Here is a 16,780-nt window from a genome sequence, read left to right as displayed (position 1 = left end):
TGGTAAGAAAAAAAAAAAACTAAGGAGGTCTGGGTGATGGCATCAGTGGTTCCAGCCTAACCTCCTAATCTACTGTAGATAAAGAAAACCAATGTCCAGAGAAGGGGTAGTTTTCCAAATGAAGCCCAATTCAGTGGCAAAGACTTCTGACTTCCAGTCTAGTTCTCTCAAGCCCTCCTATTAGGAAGGGCTTAAAGGGAGAACATTAAAGTCTGGGCAAAAGAAAGCAAAGCTAAACACTCCAAAAGTCACCACCTCTACCAGGCTCCATCACAGCCCATCAATGGTGTCTGAGCTTCAGTGTCTTTACCTGAGAACAAGGACACCACTTCCTTGCCAGGGCTGTGGCAGCGGTGAAAGGCAGGTATTCGCCTTACTGAGTGAGTTATCTTGCTGCTCCCATGAAACACACTGGGGCTGGAGAGATGCCGCTAGAGGAGCTAGCATGAAGGGAAGTGCTGTCACTCTCCCCATGATCAGTTTTCTTTGGTTTTGTCAGAATTCGAGACTGGTGTCTAGTGGTACCAGGCTTTTTTTTTTTTTTTTTTTTTTTTTTTTGTGAGACTGGGGATTAAGCCTGGGTACACTTTACCACTGAGCAATACCTTCAACCCTTTTTATATTTTGAGACAGGGTTTTGATAAGCTGAGGCTGGCTCTGAACTTATGATTCAACTGCTTTAGTCTTGAATGGACCCAGTGATACCCCATTAGTCACCTCTGATTCCAGCCTTTGGTACTAAGACAGCAGGACACTATGACCATGTGTCTACTAAGGGATCGCACCTCCTACACACCAACTATTCAGAGTCCCAACCACAAGTCCAGGTGTTTCAAGCGTACACACTGTCCTGGTGGCTTTCAGAGCTTTCATGGGGAGGAGGCAAGCACAGGCTGCATCAGGGTGCTCTGGAAGAGCCATGCTGTACCTTGTAACCTGGCAGAGAGGCCTTCCTCAATAGCTGGCAATGCCAAATGGGCCATCTACCCCCTGGCTCAATTTAGGTTCTTACCCAACTTCTGGCCCAACAGGAAGTCCACAGAGAATTCAGAATAGCTTCTGGAAACCAGGACCCTTCTCCTTAGTCTCAGTTCTGGCCTCCCCTTCCTAAACAGAGTTTCAGAATTGGGGAAACTTCTGGTTTAAATCTGAGATAGAAATTGGGCCTTTCGGCCAGGTGCGGTGGTGCATACCTGTAATCCCAGCAGGATGGAGAGTTCAAAGCCAGCCTCAGCAATGGTGAGGCACTAAGCATAAATACAATATAAATAAAATAAATAAAATACAAAATAGGGCTGGGGATGAGTGCCCCTGAGTTCAATCCTCAGTACCAAAAAAAGAAAAGAAAAAAGAGAAATTGGACCTTTCCTAGACCCTCTTCCCCTAAATCTGAGATTAGAAGGTGGCAGTGATTTAAGACCCAGTTGTGCCTCAGTTTCATGGTAATAGGAGACTATAGTTAACTCTAACTACACTCCAACCTGAGGCTCCAAATTGGTCCACTTTGAGTGCATGTCCATGACATTCTCCCTACCTGCCTTCCCAAGGGGCTGCCTAGCCCTGTGCCCCACCCAACCCTGGCCCAGGGGAATCTCCTAAAGCCCACACATATGCAGTTCCAGGCTTAAGAAAGCCCCATTTCCCTAATCTCCTGGGGTGATTCCACCTTTCCACCCAAGTCCTCCCACATGACAAAGTGAGTCAGGGTGGGAAGGGGCCTCCATGTTTTATTAGGGATACGGCAGAAGCAGAGGCTGGAAGCAGAGCAGCCATGTTTTTAACAACAGATAAATTAACCATAGTGCAGGTTGAGGGGTAGGAATTGGGCCAGGCGCCTTAATAAAATAAAAAAAAAAAAAAAAAAAAAAAGACAAACAAACAGACCCCAAAGACATGGGGCAAGGGAGGGCAGCACCATCCAGACAGCAGGGAGAACCAGGGCAGAGAGAGAAGGCAATGTGTCCCCTTACCCCCAAGCTCCAAAAGCAGGGGCCTCCAGAATGGCCCCATGGAGGCTTTGGGACAGGGGAGCAGCCAAGTTGGGCAGAGATGGCACAGCTGGTGGGCAGAAAGCCCAGCACCACAAGATGGCTCAGCCTGAAGCGGGAGCTGAGACAGTGGCTTTGAACCCTCAGTCCCTTAGAGGAAAAGCCTTATTCTGGGCAAGTGAAGGAACCAAGGGTGGGGTCTCTCCCTGAGCTGAGCAGGGCCATCTCCTCCACAGCAGCGGTGGGCAGTGGGGTGTGCCAGGGACTTCTGTCAACTTCTTCTCCACCTGCATCCTTGGTCCCTTCAGGCAGGGCCCACTGGCTCTGAGGCATGGGGCATGAAGAGAGTGGGTCCAGTCCGTGGTCCCCAGATCCAGAGGGGGCTGTGGTGGGCGCAGTCCCTCAGCCCTGACTCCCACAGGAGGAGAGTGAGTCATAGAGCGAATCGCTGAGGGACTCGGAGGTCTCTAGCCCTGGAGCACCCCCACTGGCCACTCTGCCTTCCTCACCCATGTCCGAAGTGCTGGGAGTACGACTGCCCCCAAATGCTGGGCCCTGGGGCGTAGAGGCTGGGCGGCTGGGCTCCAGGTTCCGCTTCCGGTCCACAGGCAGAGCCTGGAAAGGAGGTACTGCTTATAGGACATTCCTTCCCACCTGTCAGCCTAGCTTGTGAAGCATGGACTGAGGGACATTCTGCCCACCTGGTGGGAGGTGCTACTCTGGGTCCACCCCTGAGAGGGAAGAAAGCTGAAGATACAACTATACACAGACCTACCAAGGCTCCAGGGAGTGATGAAAATCCTTCCCCCAAGAAGGGTGGGTGAGCTGCCAGAGGGGCACAGAAGGGGTGCTCCCTCCACCCTCCTCCCGGGCAGTGCTGGACCTCCTGGGATATGCAGGACACATGCTGTACTACTGTGGCCTCATACCATTCCCTCCTGCCACTTAGTCCTCTTCTCATTCCCCTTCTTCAACTCTCACCATGGGGGTCCTGGGCAGCCCCTCCAATTGTCGGGGTGGGCACAGGAAAGGGTCAGAGGAGCTGCCAGCTGCCCTGGTATTGGGGAAGGTCCAGTTCTTGGCCAGCTGCACAGGAGGAGGAGGGCCTGGGTCTTCGCAGGGATCTGTGCAGGAATAAGGGGAAGGTGGATGGAGCTGTCCAGTTTCTGGGGATGTCCCATTCACCCTCCAGGACACTTACCATCAGGACAGGTCTGATGGCCCCGATGGCCTGGAGTAGCAGTAAGCAGTGCAGGAAAGGCTGGCATGCTGGGGTGCCGCCCACTCACTAGCAGTTCCTCTATGCCTGGCACCTCCCGTTCTAACGTGTGAGCACGACGGGGGACTTTGGTAAGGGCTGGGGGCCGAGCTTGGGGCACTCCTGGAGTAGGTTCCAGCCGTGGTGGTTTGGTCTTGGGAAGATTCTTGCTAGGGGTCCCACTGTTGCCATGGTCTGGGGGTGGGAAGGTCCCAATGCCACTGTCCAAGGTTCGCGTCAAGGAGCCACAGGCTGGAGAAAAGAGCACACAGAGGATGTTAGGTGGAAGCTCTGCCCCCTGCCTCTCCTCTAGCTTCCCACCCCAGTCCAGGCTCCACTCCAACTCTCAGGGCCTCCTGACCCAACATGCCCATCCCACAGAACCTGCCTGTCCACCCCCAAGGGTTCTGGGCTCAGAGAGGTATCCTTGATGGTAAAGGGGAGTTTCCCTTCTGTGCAGCCCCAGAGCCCACTCAGTGTTGGTCCCCAAGATGGCACTTGGGGCCTGCATCTGCCATGGTTGCAGGAAAAAGTATCCTCAGCCCGGGTCCCACCTACCTGTGAAGTGCGAGGTGGGCACTGGCTCGGCCAGGCTGTCTTCTGAGGGCATCTCTTCCCGCTTCCCTGGCTCATTGCTCAGCTGTGCAGATACAGGAGACCTGGGTGTTCATTCCCATCCCTCCTCCAAACCCCACTGTGCCTCTGGGAGTAGGAATGTGAGTATGGGAGCAGGGGAGTAGGAGCATTAGGGCCCTGGAGGATGGCTGTGGTTGCAGGCGCTCTGGAACCCACTCTCCTCTCCTTAGTTCCCCTTACAGACCACAAATGCATCCAGTAGCTCCCAGGCCCAAGGGAAGGGAAACCCTCCAGAGCCAGGCCAGCTCTAGCCCCAAGAACTTACCTTTCCAGAAGGTTTTCCACAGCCCTGAAGTGGGCCCACCAGACCATTTCGGGGCCCACAGGCTGGCCAGGGATTCTTGGGGTCAGAGGACACTGGCTGGAAATCGCCATACTCAGGCTTGGGCTCCCGCCAACTCTTGGGCGGCAGCTCCTTGCCATCCACCCTGGGTAACAAAATAGGTAGGTGAGGGAGGTGAATACTCAGAAGACCACACCAGCCTCTATGGTTTGCTGAGTGTCCCCCAAGGATTAATACCTCATTGTGAGGGATTAAGAGAGTGGAAACTTAAATCTATGGTTTTTAGAGGTAGAGAACCTTTGCAGGTGTGAGAGAGATCATGATTAGGTATGGTCATTAGGGTGGAGCCTATATGGCTAATACTGGTGGACTTATAAGAGACCAAGAGCCGCACGTATACATGTGCACTCTCTTGCCACCTCAGGACTCTGCCAGCACAAAGGCTATCACCAGATTCAGCTCCTAGACCTTGCATCTCCTAAACTATGAGCCAAAATAAACCTCTTCTTTATAAAGTAGCCTGCTTTGGATATTTCATTATAGTAATGGAAAAATGGACTAATATACCAGCCTTGCACCCTCTAGGTGCTGGGTCTGGTAAGGTACTTGCTGGGACCTATCCAGGGAAAAGGGACATATTGCTCCTGCCAACCTCTCCTGATACTGGCAAAAGGCAGGGACCCTGGGGGAAACCCCAGGGAATAGTAGAGGCAAAGCTACCCAGCAATGTACTCTGTTATATTGGCAGGTCAGGTCACATCCTGGTCCCATGCACAACACCCTGCCTGCTCCCCATGAACTTCTGAGCACACTTGCCACCCAAACCTCATACTAATAAGACCCAATGCCTTCAGAATTTGTTTTATCAGCCCAGAAAGTGCAATCCTGGAGTGGGTTTCTTTTCTAAACAATGAACCCCCCTAGTGTCAGGTGTCAAAATGTAAGACAAGAAGGGGACCTTCCTTGTTGCTGGAGGAACACTTTCATTAGCCTTGGTTAGGCTCTAGTATTCGTTTAACTCCCATATGTAGACCAGCTCATCTGACATGAGACAATCCAGAAAAACACGAGTTAATTCTTTTCAAATGAAAACTGGTCTCAGCAAGTCTGGGTGACAGCCAGCCCAGCAGGGAGGGGAGGATGGCTGACTTCTGATTTGAGTCCTAGATCATTCCTCCAGGCCAGGACACTAACCCCAAGACATTCTGGTAGCATCCTATCCCTTCTGACCTCTGGGAAGCCCTAACTGCCAGAAGGGCAGTATCAGGTCCAGAATCAGGTGTGTCTGCTGAGCATCTGCTAAACGATCCCAGATCCTCACCTGTTGAGCAGTTGTTGCATGAAGGTGTCGGCACCTTGGTACATACCGGCCAGCTGGCCTTGCACCTGCCCTAGACCAGGGCTGGGTGCTGCGGTTGGACCCCCAGGCCGTGGGCGGGCCCTGCTGCTCAGGTAGGCCTTCTCTTCTTCCAGAGCCCGGCGCAGGTCTTCTGCCTTAGCCATCAGCTTGGAGATGTTGAGGCTCTCCGCCTCCAGCTTTCGGGCTTCCACCTTGACCTCCTTCCGGAGTGGGGAGCCCCCACTAGCGCCCTCCTTGCTTTTGGTGGCCTCTGTTCTGCGGTTCAGTGCTGGCAGCTTGCTCTTCTTAAGGCCGAACCAGCTGGCGATGCTGCTGGTGTTGCGGTGCTTGGCCTCAGAGCCTGGTGCTCGTTCCTGCCCCTGGAGCCGCAGCACATTCTCCTCGATGCCCTTCATCACCTTCTCCTCGATGGCTGAGTGTGGGGCTGGCCCCTCAGGTCCCTGGTTTGGGTCAGTGGGGCCAGGCACAGGGGATGTGGGCTGGCCTGTGGTGCTACCACAGTCTGCCCAAGGAGGTCCCTTCCCCTTTTCAGGCTTGGGTGGCTCCTTGGTGACTGGGGGGACCCCAGGTCGGGGCACCACCTTTGTGGGTGACTTGGAGGGTAGTTTTGTAGGGCTGCTGTGAGGGCTCTTGTTGGGCTTGCCCAGGCTGGGGGCTGAGGTTGGCACTTTCGCAGGGGTGCGAGGCACCTGGGGGCATAGGGCCCCTGCCAGCCGGCTCTTGGCCAGCTCCACTTTGGTGAGGCAGCTCCTTGGTGAGACAGGCTCCAAGTCAATCCGGGCCCCCATGGAATGGGATGAGTAGACTCGGGCCCCAGGATCCCCAAGTCCAAGTCCAGGTTCCTGCTGCTTCAGGCTGCTAGTGCCTAAGGCCACTGCCCCCCGCAGGGCTCCCTTTGTTTCTGGCTGCTCAAGGGGTCTAGTGGTGGTAGGCACCATATCTCCAGTACTTTCCCCTGACCTCCCTGGTCCTCGAGTTTTCTCGGTGCCAGATCTGGCAGGCAGCCCATTTTTCTCTGTGCCCAGGGGCCCCTCAGGGCCTGTTTTCAGTTTTCCCAGGGCTGCAAGTCTGTCCCGCAAAGGCGTGTAGCTGGTATCCCCAGGTCGCCGCCCTGATCCCTGGCTGGGCTTCTTGGATGAGCTGCTTGGGGTCCTACGGCTGGGATGGGGAGACTCTGAGCCTGCCTTGTCCAAACTCTTCTCCTGGGGGCTCCCATAGGGGCAGGATTCTGGGAGGCAAGGGCTGGGGGGTACTCCAGGGCTTCTGAGGACCTCAGGAGCCTGTGGTACTTCCAGAGTCAGTTGTGGGTAGGTGGGCACCTGCAGAGGGGATGGAGGTGGTTCTGGGGAAGGCCCTCTAAAGGTGCCCCGGGAAAGGTCCAGGATGTTTTCATAGCAAGGAGATACCACTGGCCCTGGGGACAGTGTGGTAGACAAGGCTGATTGGGGGGGTCTGAGCTGTGCAGAGTCTGGGATTGTGGAGCAAGGTGAAGGACTGGTGGGCAGGCCCTGTGCCCCCTCTGGGGACAGTTCTCCTCCACCCAGACCCCTGCGGGCCAGCAGTGGGGAGGGGCTGCCATCTGAGCCACTATTGCGACAGGGGATTCGGGAGTTCCGGGGTAGCTGGGGACTGAGCTGGGGGCCTCCTGGGCTGGGAGTCTTCTCCGAAGCTGAAGGCAGCTTGAGAAATTTGAGACCTCTGGCTGGAGAGGGCAGAATGGGTCCTTGGGCTTCTCCAGGAGAAGGGGGCCCAATTTGGAGCTTGCTTTTCACCTGAGATGAGGAGTGGGGTTGGCCAGGCCGCGAGCCCAGTGGGGCATCCCCTGCACCCATGAACATACTGAGGAAGGGGAGGGGCCCTTGGCCCTCTGAGGTAGCACCAAAGCCCAGCTTGTGGGCCTCTGGGGTACCCCCACCCCAAGCTGACTTAGGGAGGCCTTTGGACTTGGATAGCTGCTGAGGCCCCTGGTCTGCGGACGATGGCTGCCCAGGACCTGGGTGGTCCCCATTGAGTGGGCCTGTAGCCCCAGCCAGGAATGCCTGTAGATAAGTCTCCGTATCCTCAAGGAGCTGGCCCAGGTTCAACTGCTTGCGGGCTAAGGCACCCAGCAAGGTGTCAGGACTAGGTGCCTCATTGGGGTCACCTGCCTCATCAGAAGAGGAGGAGGAGCTACTGCCTGGAGCACAGTGTGAGCCAGAGCTAGTGCCCTGGGCCTGTGGTGGGGCCCTGCTAGGGCTCCAAGGCCGCCTGGTACCCTCTTCCTCCCCTGGTTCCCCCAAGAGGCGCTCCCAGTGCAGCAGGCTTCCTAGGTTACCAGGTCCAAGTAACAGGTAGGGGGCCCAGGGCAAAGGTTCAGGTTGTGGTGGGCCACACAGCTCTCCATTGAGGGGCTCTGGAGAGCCTGGACCCTGGCCTGGAGGCCGCCAGGGTGTGGCAGGTGAGCACAGAAGCAAGGGGTCAGTCTCTTCCAAAGCTCGAAGCACCTCCAAAATCTGGGCTTTCTTCCGAAGGAATGGGGATAGGGCATCTAGTGCTGGTGGTGGGGTGGCCGGGGGACCAGGGCCTCCTGGTCGCAGCTGCTGCTCCCAACACACCTGAGAAGGAAGTGAGAAGGAGACTTACACAGTGGGCATTCTGGTCTAGGCCCAGGCCCTGAGTTGGGCATAAAAATATGCCAGAGACAGGGCTGGCCTGGTTGCATGTCTGTGACCGGAAAAGGAATTCACAGCTCTTGGGGTATGATGGCTCAGTTTCCTCAAGTGGTGCTCAGGTCTGGTTACCCCAACTTGTACCTAGCACACTTTGGGTAGGGTAGTCAGCCCGCATCCCCTTCTTACTTATCCCAGCCTCCTATCCCTATTGCTGTTTGGATTAGCAGGGATAACCAGCTATAACTCTGACATCTATGCTTGCCTCAGGAGGGAGGCCAGTCCATTTTTCAGGTTCCAGAAAGAAAGGAGACTCAAGAAGGGGGTATGATGTGGCCAAGACCTAAGTCAACATAGGCCAACCCAGGCCTTCTCTTTCCAACCAACATGCTGGCCTTATCCCCAACAGGAGAAGTGGACTGGGGATGACTCCATGAAAAACCTTCTCTGCTGCTATCCTGCTCCTTCTTGAGTCTGGAACAGTGGTTAACTATATCCTCTCTGGAGTCAGACTGGGTGGGTTCAAGTCCCAGTTCTACCTAGCAATATGACCTTCAACAAGCTATTTGACCTATAAGCTTCATGGTATCATCTGTAAAATGAGATGGTAATTATGTTTAAACTAATAAAATAAAAGAGCCCTAAGGTGACCTGCACAGTGCCTGGCATGGAATGAGTTCCATAAGTGTTAACTATGACTCTCACTGCAATACTAATGCATTTGCTCACAGGCCATGGGTGGGGGTGGGGATCTGTTTTTCTTGATTACATGGCTGACAGCTGAGGGCTCCCACTTCCAGCCTGGACAAGAGTCTGTGCGTGAGAAATAGTACCCCTGTGTTTTGTTAGGAACCAGCAGTGGAGTACTGACTGACTAGCCCCTCTCCAGGGAAGCCGAGACCACTATGCCCACCTCTCCTACCTCTCTTTGCCCAGCACAGCGACCCAAAGGCAAAGAGGTGGCTGTTCCTTCAGCGGCACTCAGGGAGGGGGTGGCTGGCGGCTCTGATGGTGGCTGAAGTGGAGTGAGTGGGATCTGTAGAGGGAAAAGGAGAGTTAGCACAATGCTGTCTGCCCCTCATGAAGCCAGGCCTTCCCTTCCAAGTGTGCCCCTTATGGTCATCTCCAGGCCTAGTTCCTGCTGCTGCCACTACCTGCTGGTGAAGAGGAGCCTCAGGAGACCATGGCAGAGGGAGGTGGGACTTTGGGGAGAAAGACAAGTACCACAGGCCTGGAGGGCAGCTGTGGCTCTAACCCAGGGTGCCTATCTCCAGCACTGCTCTGCTTTTCTGAGGTGTTTCCTCCCTATTAAAAAGGGAGTTACCAGGAAGGTCTCTTTCTGTTCTAACTACCTGTTATTCCAGCAAAGCTGAGGCTGATAATCTTAGAAAAGGATGGCAGGGAGCCATTATTTCTGCCTCCTCAACCTGGTCTCATCTATTCTGAGGATTGCAAAAGTAGGATTTAATCAAGGGCCACTTTTCTCAGTCCTTGAGAATGTTATTTCCTCTTCCCAGTCATCTCAACTGATTATGAGTCAGCTTTAACCCTTCTCTCACCCCAACTCCCCACAGTCTTCAAACCTGGTCTCTGCAGCATCTTTCAGCCTTGCCTCTGGCCATATGCCAGCAGTAACTTCAGTCTGAATCTTCCCACTTCTAGCCTGGATGCTGCTGGGCATTTCAATCAGTTTCCTTGACCTGATTTGGTGGCCTTTCCACCTCCCATGCACAGGCAGCCTAAAGCATCTTCTTTATCTTTTTTTCTAAAGCACTTTTGTGCTCAGTGTGCCTGCCACTGCCTGAGGAAACAAGTCGGAACTCCCATGGGGCTCCCGGCCTGGCCTGTAGGTTCCCTGGACATGTCTTCCCCTGATACTTGTCTGCAGCTTTTACCACTCACTGTCCTTTCACTTATCTTTTGTTCCTGCCAAGCTGAGTAGCTTGCCACTCCCTAGGCTTCCCTGCCTGCAGATCCTTACTTAGGCTCTTCTTCCCACAGGAAATCCCTTCTCCTCAACCACTGTGTCACTCTTTGAGGCTCTCCCATCAGTCCAGGCCAGGTCCAAAGTTAATTCCCAATAGGAACCTTCCCTAGTCCTTCTCTGAGGGCCTGTCTCCCTCCTGGGTGGGCCCTTGGACAGAAGCACTGTCACCTTCAGTTTTGTAGCATGGCTGTCTATAGACCTCATGTAGTCATGAGTACCCTGCACAGGTCACAGCCCCTAAGGCCATGTGATTCAGTTCAATTCTATATGTGCTGGAAAAGGCATTGCTCACAAATAGGAGCTTAATTAGCATCTGCTCAAAGGAGCATTCATCCCAACAAACATAACTTGGAAATCACATTAATGATAAACAGCTACCATTTATTGATTACATGCTGGGTCAAGCATTATATATTATCTCATTTAATCATCACAATATGCAATACAGGTATTTTCATCCCCATTTTTGAAGAGAAAAAAAACCTAGTTTTCAAAGTTAGATAATCTGTCCAAGGTCACACTTAGCTAAGAAGTGGCTAAGTTAGGGGTCTAACCCAAGCTTATGAGGCCAAGGTTTGCTCTCTTTTCATTATGTCATGCTAGCTCTGAGGAAGATAAATCTATTGGTCAAAGTTCTAAGAGGTCCTAGAATTCATTTAGATAAAAAATAAATGATTTAAGGATGCTTAGTCCTGTCATTAGCAGTCACTCAGAAGGGGTAAGCTCGGCTGGTGTGGTTGGGCCTAATGGGATTTCAGAGTGGGCCCTTCAAATCAGGGACAACTGTAGGGCAGGGAGAACTACAGTCTCCGCTGCTGATTCAGACCCAGTTCTGCAATGTCTGGGTGAGATGGAGGCTCCAGAAACATCATGTTAACGAGAGGCTTCCTCTGCAGGGGTGAGGCTTCCCAGTGAGTGGAAGGACTCCCTGCTCAAGAGCTCCCTGATTTATAACACAGACACAAATTCAGACAGACACATAAGCTCCCACACACGAGGAAAGTGCTTCTCTTCTTGTCAAAATGGGGGAAGAGGTTGGCTGCCCTCAGAAACAACCTAGTGCTCCCCTTGACCACCGGGAGCTGCTCCCAATCTCCCCACCCCTGCATCTTAACCACATCCTTGGGAGTTCCTGACAGAGTAACCTCAAGGGACATCTTGGCCCAGAATTCATTCCCAGGAGTCTCCTGCTGCTCTGAAGAAGGCAAGAGTCAGGGCTAATAGCAAAGGCCACTAACTGTGAACATGTGCATACAACAGTGACAGATGTATGCCATTATGTGTGCCCATAGTTATCAAGGGTGAAGCACCTTCCTGACTGCTCGGTGACACCATAAGCCCTGGGCTGCCTTATGTATGGCTCACTCCTGCCCCTGGCCAGGAAGCACACATCAGTGGCCAAAGGAGCCTCTTGGGAGCTTGAAATAATTTCACTTGCAGTCTCCACCCATCTCCTCATCTCCTCACACAGAGGCAGGAGCAAGTACGAACCTTCTCTGTCAGCAAGAAGGGATGCTGCTCAGCTGGGTGGGGAGCAAGTGGGATGTAAGGGCCAGCCAAGCTTGCAGGGACTCAAGTAGTTTTCATTCCATTTAAAGTGTGAAACCATCAGGCTGGGCAGGCCTTCCTGTGATGGCCACAGACCCCAGCATGAAGCGGGATGAGTGATGGCCTGCTTTTCTGTGTGTATGTGAACAAAAATAGCACTGATGACTTGGGGCAGCAGGAAGCAGACTAGGAGAGGACAGGAGAAGTGCAAGTGCCCACCTGGGGGAGGGAGCCTGTTGTGAGCTGGAGTTTCTGCTGAAACAGGGCACTCAGCATCTGGTTCTGTCGTTCCAGGTCAAACACCCTCTTCTTTAGCTTGATGCACTCCTCTCGCAGGTCCTGCACCCGCCCAGGAGGCAGAAGAAGCGAAGGGAAGGATGGTGGGGACAGGAAGAACAGAATGAGCACAGCAGATCCTGCCTAGGAGCCCAAGGCACTCGCTGGGCATGTTCTTCTCCTGCAACCTCCTGCAAGGGATCTGAACCTGCCTGTGTGCAAATATAGACTCTTGGGGATGGTAAGTAGTTTCTAAGGTTTGCTACCCTGGTGGGAGGTAAATCCTATTCTCTTTGCCATTTTTCCTATCCCTGGAGCCAACTCTGCTTCTTAGAAACCACACTTCAAAGAAGGGTGTATTTCAGATGGAAGACAACCTTGGAGTCAGAGTGGCCCTTATGTCAAGAAGTGATCCACTTATGCTCATGAGTAAATATTTAGATCCCACTTATGCTCACAACATCAATATTACTTTGAGAACCATCACAAACTGGAGAAACCAGTTGGGACCAGGGTAAGGGGAAGATGCAAATCCAAACTAAAGTTACCATAGCTTAGAGACCTGGCTTTACTCAGTCACACCTCTGCCCCCAGGAAGAAAAGTGTGGACCTAACCAAAGCAGGCAGAGGGGGACAAATGGAGGAGGGGGATAGGTTGACTCCTCCAGTTCCTAGTGAATGCTTTAGCTAAGCTGGCTCAGGGGTCCTGGGGAAGGGCTTCTCCATGTGCACTCAGGGCCTTTCCCCAGAGCAGCTGGGCTTAAGGGTGGAAGTGTTTCCTGTGGCCACTCACCTTCTGGTTCAGTAGTGCCTGCACCACATGGTTAGCAACCTGAGGACAGAAAGCCCCAAGACTGAGCAGACAAGCCATGCCTCCCCACCCCCAACCCCAGGACAGTCCTACCACAGATCCCACAGACCTCATCCAGGCAGCGCTCATATGTTTCCCGCTGGTTCTCATTGGCCTGGGCCAGCGCAGAGTTCTCTGCCTGCAGGAGTGAGGGAAAAAGAGGGTAAGGAAGCTCAGGGCCTGTTATTCCCCCAGGGCAAATTCCTTTTGAAGAAGAGGAGAAAAGGAATCCACTAGCTACAGTTCAGGTGGGGAGGCCTGCAGAGGTGGACCAGGGGTAGTAACTTTGATTTGGAGGACAGAGGTGAGACAGCTGGTTTTCTGTAAAATCCAACTTTAGGCAGTGAGGCTGGGGGGCTGAGGAGACACTGTGACCAGGGGGACCTGAGTGGGTGATGCCAAAGTAACTTTTTTTTTTTTTTTGAATTTTTAATATTTATTTTTTTTTTAGTTGGCGGACATAACATCTTTGTTGGTATGTGGTGCTGAGGTTCGAACCCGGGCCGCACGCATGCCAGGCGAGCGCGCTACCGCTTGAGCCACATCCCCAGCCCCAAAGTAACTTTTTTTTAAAAAAATATTTTTTAAGTTATACATGGGCACAATATCTTTATTTTGTTTATTTAGTTTTATGTGGTGCTGAGGATTGAACCCAGGGTCTCATACATGAGATGTGAGTGCTCTACCACTGAGCCACAACCCCAACCCCCCAAAAGTAAAACTTTTATTTTCCTGGGAGGTGGACCCTGGAGGCTGGAGGGAAGAGGACAGGGTCTTAATGTGGCAAGGGGTTTGGTTTGAAGATCCACACCTGTACTCCAACTCCTGGGTCCTGGGTCACCTAATCCCTTCCTCCCATGCCTGCTGTGACTATTTGTTGCCCTACAGGGGAGAAGAGAGCATTTGGGGGTTAGGACAGCCCATCCTTGTGCTGCCACTTGGGCTGGAGAGCTTTAAGAGCCAGGAAAGGGCTTCTTGGAGGAGCTCTGTTGAACAAATGATCAGTCTCCTCCTGCCTGTCCACAGGGGCAGAGAAGAAGCCTCTCTGCACCCAGACCCCACACTGAGCTCAGCGGGAGAGGCAGCCCTGCCTCCCTGCCCCCTCAGGGTTCTGGCTTGCACTCCCATTCCACACACCTCCAGCTCCCGCAGCCGGTGCAGCAGCTCCTGGCAGGTGCCTGGCTCCATGATGCCATCACCACTCTCTCCTGGCCTCAGGTTTCCAGGATCCCCAGCTGGCTGGTCCATGGCCTCTGATGTCAGGCTCTGGGAACAACTGAGAGAAACCCCAGCAGGCTACTCTAGGGCACAAGGAGGAGTGAAGGAGGAGGACAAAGATGAAACTCTTCCCTAGTCTCAGAGTTTAGATAGGTATGATCTATATGCTACAGACATTGTTACAAACTCACGGTCACCCAGGGAGATTCCTACTTACTCTTCCTGTCTCGAGAATAGACCATTGTTTTAAAAATGCCTGTACTATCTGATCCTAGCATAGGTCAGACAGACACTGAGCAAGGGACTAAAAATCTTGAATTCTCTACTGGTATTAGCCTCGAACTGGCAAGTCAATCTGTGCCTCTATGTTCCCTATTTACAAAATAACACCCCAAATCACCTAATCTCAGTCAGTACTGGCAAACAAAAATATTAGGTCTGTAAGGGTATTAGAAAAAGTTAAAACAAAACAAAACAAAAAACCCCAGTCTTAGCTGTGGGTACAACGCATGCCTGTAATCCCAGCTACTCAAGAGGTTGAGGCAAGAGGATCACAAGTTTCAGGCTAGCCTCAGCAACTTAGTGAAAACCTGTCTCAAAAAAAGACTTAAATCACATGACTATTATTATTCATAATAGTAGTAGTAGTAATACTAACACTAATACTTCTAAAATAATATACATTAATATAATAGGTACGGGTAAGACAACTGGGATTTTGTCCAGGGAATCGGAGGTACCTTGCTTGAGGCAGGTCTCAAGTTACTGGGGCCATGGGCCAAAACCCTGGCTTTGTAGCCAAAAGGCTCTAGCTGGCTCTGCCCAGTATAAGCTGGGTGAACTGAAAACTTGCTTGTTTTGGTCACTCACTTGGTCAACCAACTGATCTTCAGTTTCCCAATCCTGAGAAATGGGCAGGGCTTCCTGACAGGGCTATTAAGAAGTCAAATGAGAGCACTACGGTCTAATAACCTGAGTTGCAACCTGCAAAAGGATCAATATGACTGACTCAGGCTCCTGTGAACAGAGCTGTGGGAGGGGCTTGGTGTGGAGACCCAGCCCTGGCTCATTTCACTTGCCAGATGACCCTGGAGCAAGGCCCCTCCCCCTGGGCCTCATCTCCTCCTGGATATAGTGGGAGGTGTCCTGCTTGCCTCCAACACTCCCTCTTCCAGCTTCAGCTGCCCTAGGCACCCAGCACCCTGAGTGGTATAGAGGGCACTGCCAATGAAGCCCCAGCAGACCAGCTTCTCTACACATGCTGGCCACTCTGCTGGGGACCTGACACCACTCCCTCCCTCCCACTTGGCTAGACCTTTCTGTCCATTCCTCAGGGCTCTCACTTCAAATCTGGATTGGGTGCTGCTCCTGTGTTAATTCTGTAATAGTCCCCATTAAGCTGTCAGCTCTTAAGGGCAGGGACATTGTAGTCACTTCTCTGTCCAAACCCACACTCCTCCCAGTACAATACCTGACATTTAGGAGACAGAGTAATGATGAAAAAACCTCATATGTCACCGACCACACAAACACAGCAGTGTTCTGACCCACACTGTGCTATGTGATTCCCCTTCAGACACTTGCCATCATTAGTTTTAACTGACTAGTCTTTATCTTCCAATTGAGTTTCAATTTCTCTGTTAGAAGAAAGCACTCACTTCTTTCTGCATAAAGATTATGACTTTTCTAGCCGATGGGAAGCCATTCTTGTTGTAAAAGGGTAGACACCCTTGTCTACCACTGACTACTCCATTGCTTCTTCCATGTCCCACTGAAGCCCCAACAAAAGTGGCTTAGAGCTTTTGTACTAGAAAAGAGGGGGGCCCTCAGCAGGTCATCTCCAGGCATCTGAACCTCACTCTTGTCTTCCGGAGTGGGACACAGGGATACCCCTCCTACCTCTAGTCCCCATCACCACCATACACAGGCTTCAAAGGCCTTACCTGTCTCTGCCCCTCACCTAGGCTGGCACGTTCACTCTGGCAGCCAGTCACCTCATCTGGGGAAAAACAGAGGGAGATGTCAGTCATGTACTTTTCAAATATTTACTGGGCTTATGCTGTGTGCCAGGTGCCAGGGCATAGGGGCAAACAAGTCCGAAAGCCCTGCCTTTATGTAGCTTCCACTCCACTACTGTGTGAGGCAGACAAAAATACAACACTGGGCATAACTAGGCACCAAAGGATGACAATTAGGCAGAGACCTGAGTAAAGTCCAGATGAAATCCCAGGATGGAAAAAGCACTCTGGGCAAAAGGAAAGAGCCACTACAAAGGTCCCTTGCTCCTTAGCCAGGAGTTACTCAGCTAACATGCTTGTCTTTAATCCTCATGACCACAAAGGGAAGTAAACACCTATATTTTTAGAATTTGTTTACTTATTTATTGCAGGGCTGGGGTTTGAACCCCCAGCCCCATGCTGCTGGACAGGTACTCTACAACTGAGCTACATCCCCAGCCTAAGGCCTATATTTTTTTTAGATGAAAAAACTGAGGAACTGAGTATCTCATGTACTGCATGGTGCTGGAACTTTTCTTTTGCAATATGACATCTGAATCTCCTAATAACCTTGACAGGGGGTACCAGCCTGAGAAAAAAAGCAGGCTCTGGAGGAATAAGACACTGCTGAAATCATATGGCTAGAGCACACAGCACACTGGACAGGCCTGGATGTCCCTGCTCCTCTGAAGCTTCTGTATACACATCAAGTTATACTGCCCGGGGGCTGG

The 16,780-nt window shown here is 52.3% G+C and overlaps 1 protein-coding gene across 4 annotated transcripts in view; it reads right to left on the bottom strand.

Annotated features, from left to right (window-relative positions):
• Nucleotides 1–1,895: 1,895 nt before the first annotated feature.
• Nucleotides 1,896–16,780, bottom strand: part of Nckap5l (NCK associated protein 5 like) — a 34,328-nt gene continuing 19,443 nt past the window's right edge. The window contains exons 2-13 of one of the 4 annotated variants that reach the window (XM_026407035.2): nucleotides 15,996–16,051; nucleotides 13,972–14,130; nucleotides 12,905–12,973; nucleotides 12,778–12,816; nucleotides 11,928–12,047; nucleotides 9,096–9,209; nucleotides 5,487–8,119; nucleotides 4,148–4,310; nucleotides 3,805–3,886; nucleotides 3,190–3,498; nucleotides 2,970–3,112; nucleotides 1,896–2,603 (exon numbers count right to left, since the gene is read on the bottom strand). In XM_026407035.2, coding sequence (XP_026262820.1) covers nucleotides 2,391–2,603; nucleotides 2,970–3,112; nucleotides 3,190–3,498; nucleotides 3,805–3,886; nucleotides 4,148–4,310; nucleotides 5,487–8,119; nucleotides 9,096–9,209; nucleotides 11,928–12,047; nucleotides 12,778–12,816; nucleotides 12,905–12,973; nucleotides 13,972–14,082 — 3,996 coding nt within the window. In that variant the 5' untranslated portion in view covers nucleotides 14,083–14,130; nucleotides 15,996–16,051 and the 3' untranslated portion in view covers nucleotides 1,896–2,390. Of the gene's footprint in view, nucleotides 2,604–2,969; nucleotides 3,113–3,189; nucleotides 3,499–3,804; nucleotides 3,887–4,147; nucleotides 4,311–5,486; nucleotides 8,120–9,095; nucleotides 9,210–11,927; nucleotides 12,048–12,777; nucleotides 12,817–12,904; nucleotides 12,974–13,971; nucleotides 14,136–15,995; nucleotides 16,052–16,780 lie in introns of those variants that run through there. The other 3 variants (XM_026407031.2, XM_026407032.2, XM_026407033.2) reach the window with 3 other exon arrangements.

The sequence above is a fragment of the Urocitellus parryii genome, chromosome 5 (genome assembly GCF_045843805.1).
Source record: "Urocitellus parryii isolate mUroPar1 chromosome 5, mUroPar1.hap1, whole genome shotgun sequence".
Lineage (NCBI taxonomy): Eukaryota > Metazoa > Chordata > Mammalia > Rodentia > Sciuridae > Urocitellus > Urocitellus parryii.
Note: the sequence above shows the minus strand (reverse complement) of the source record. Positions and strands in the feature narration are given on the sequence as shown.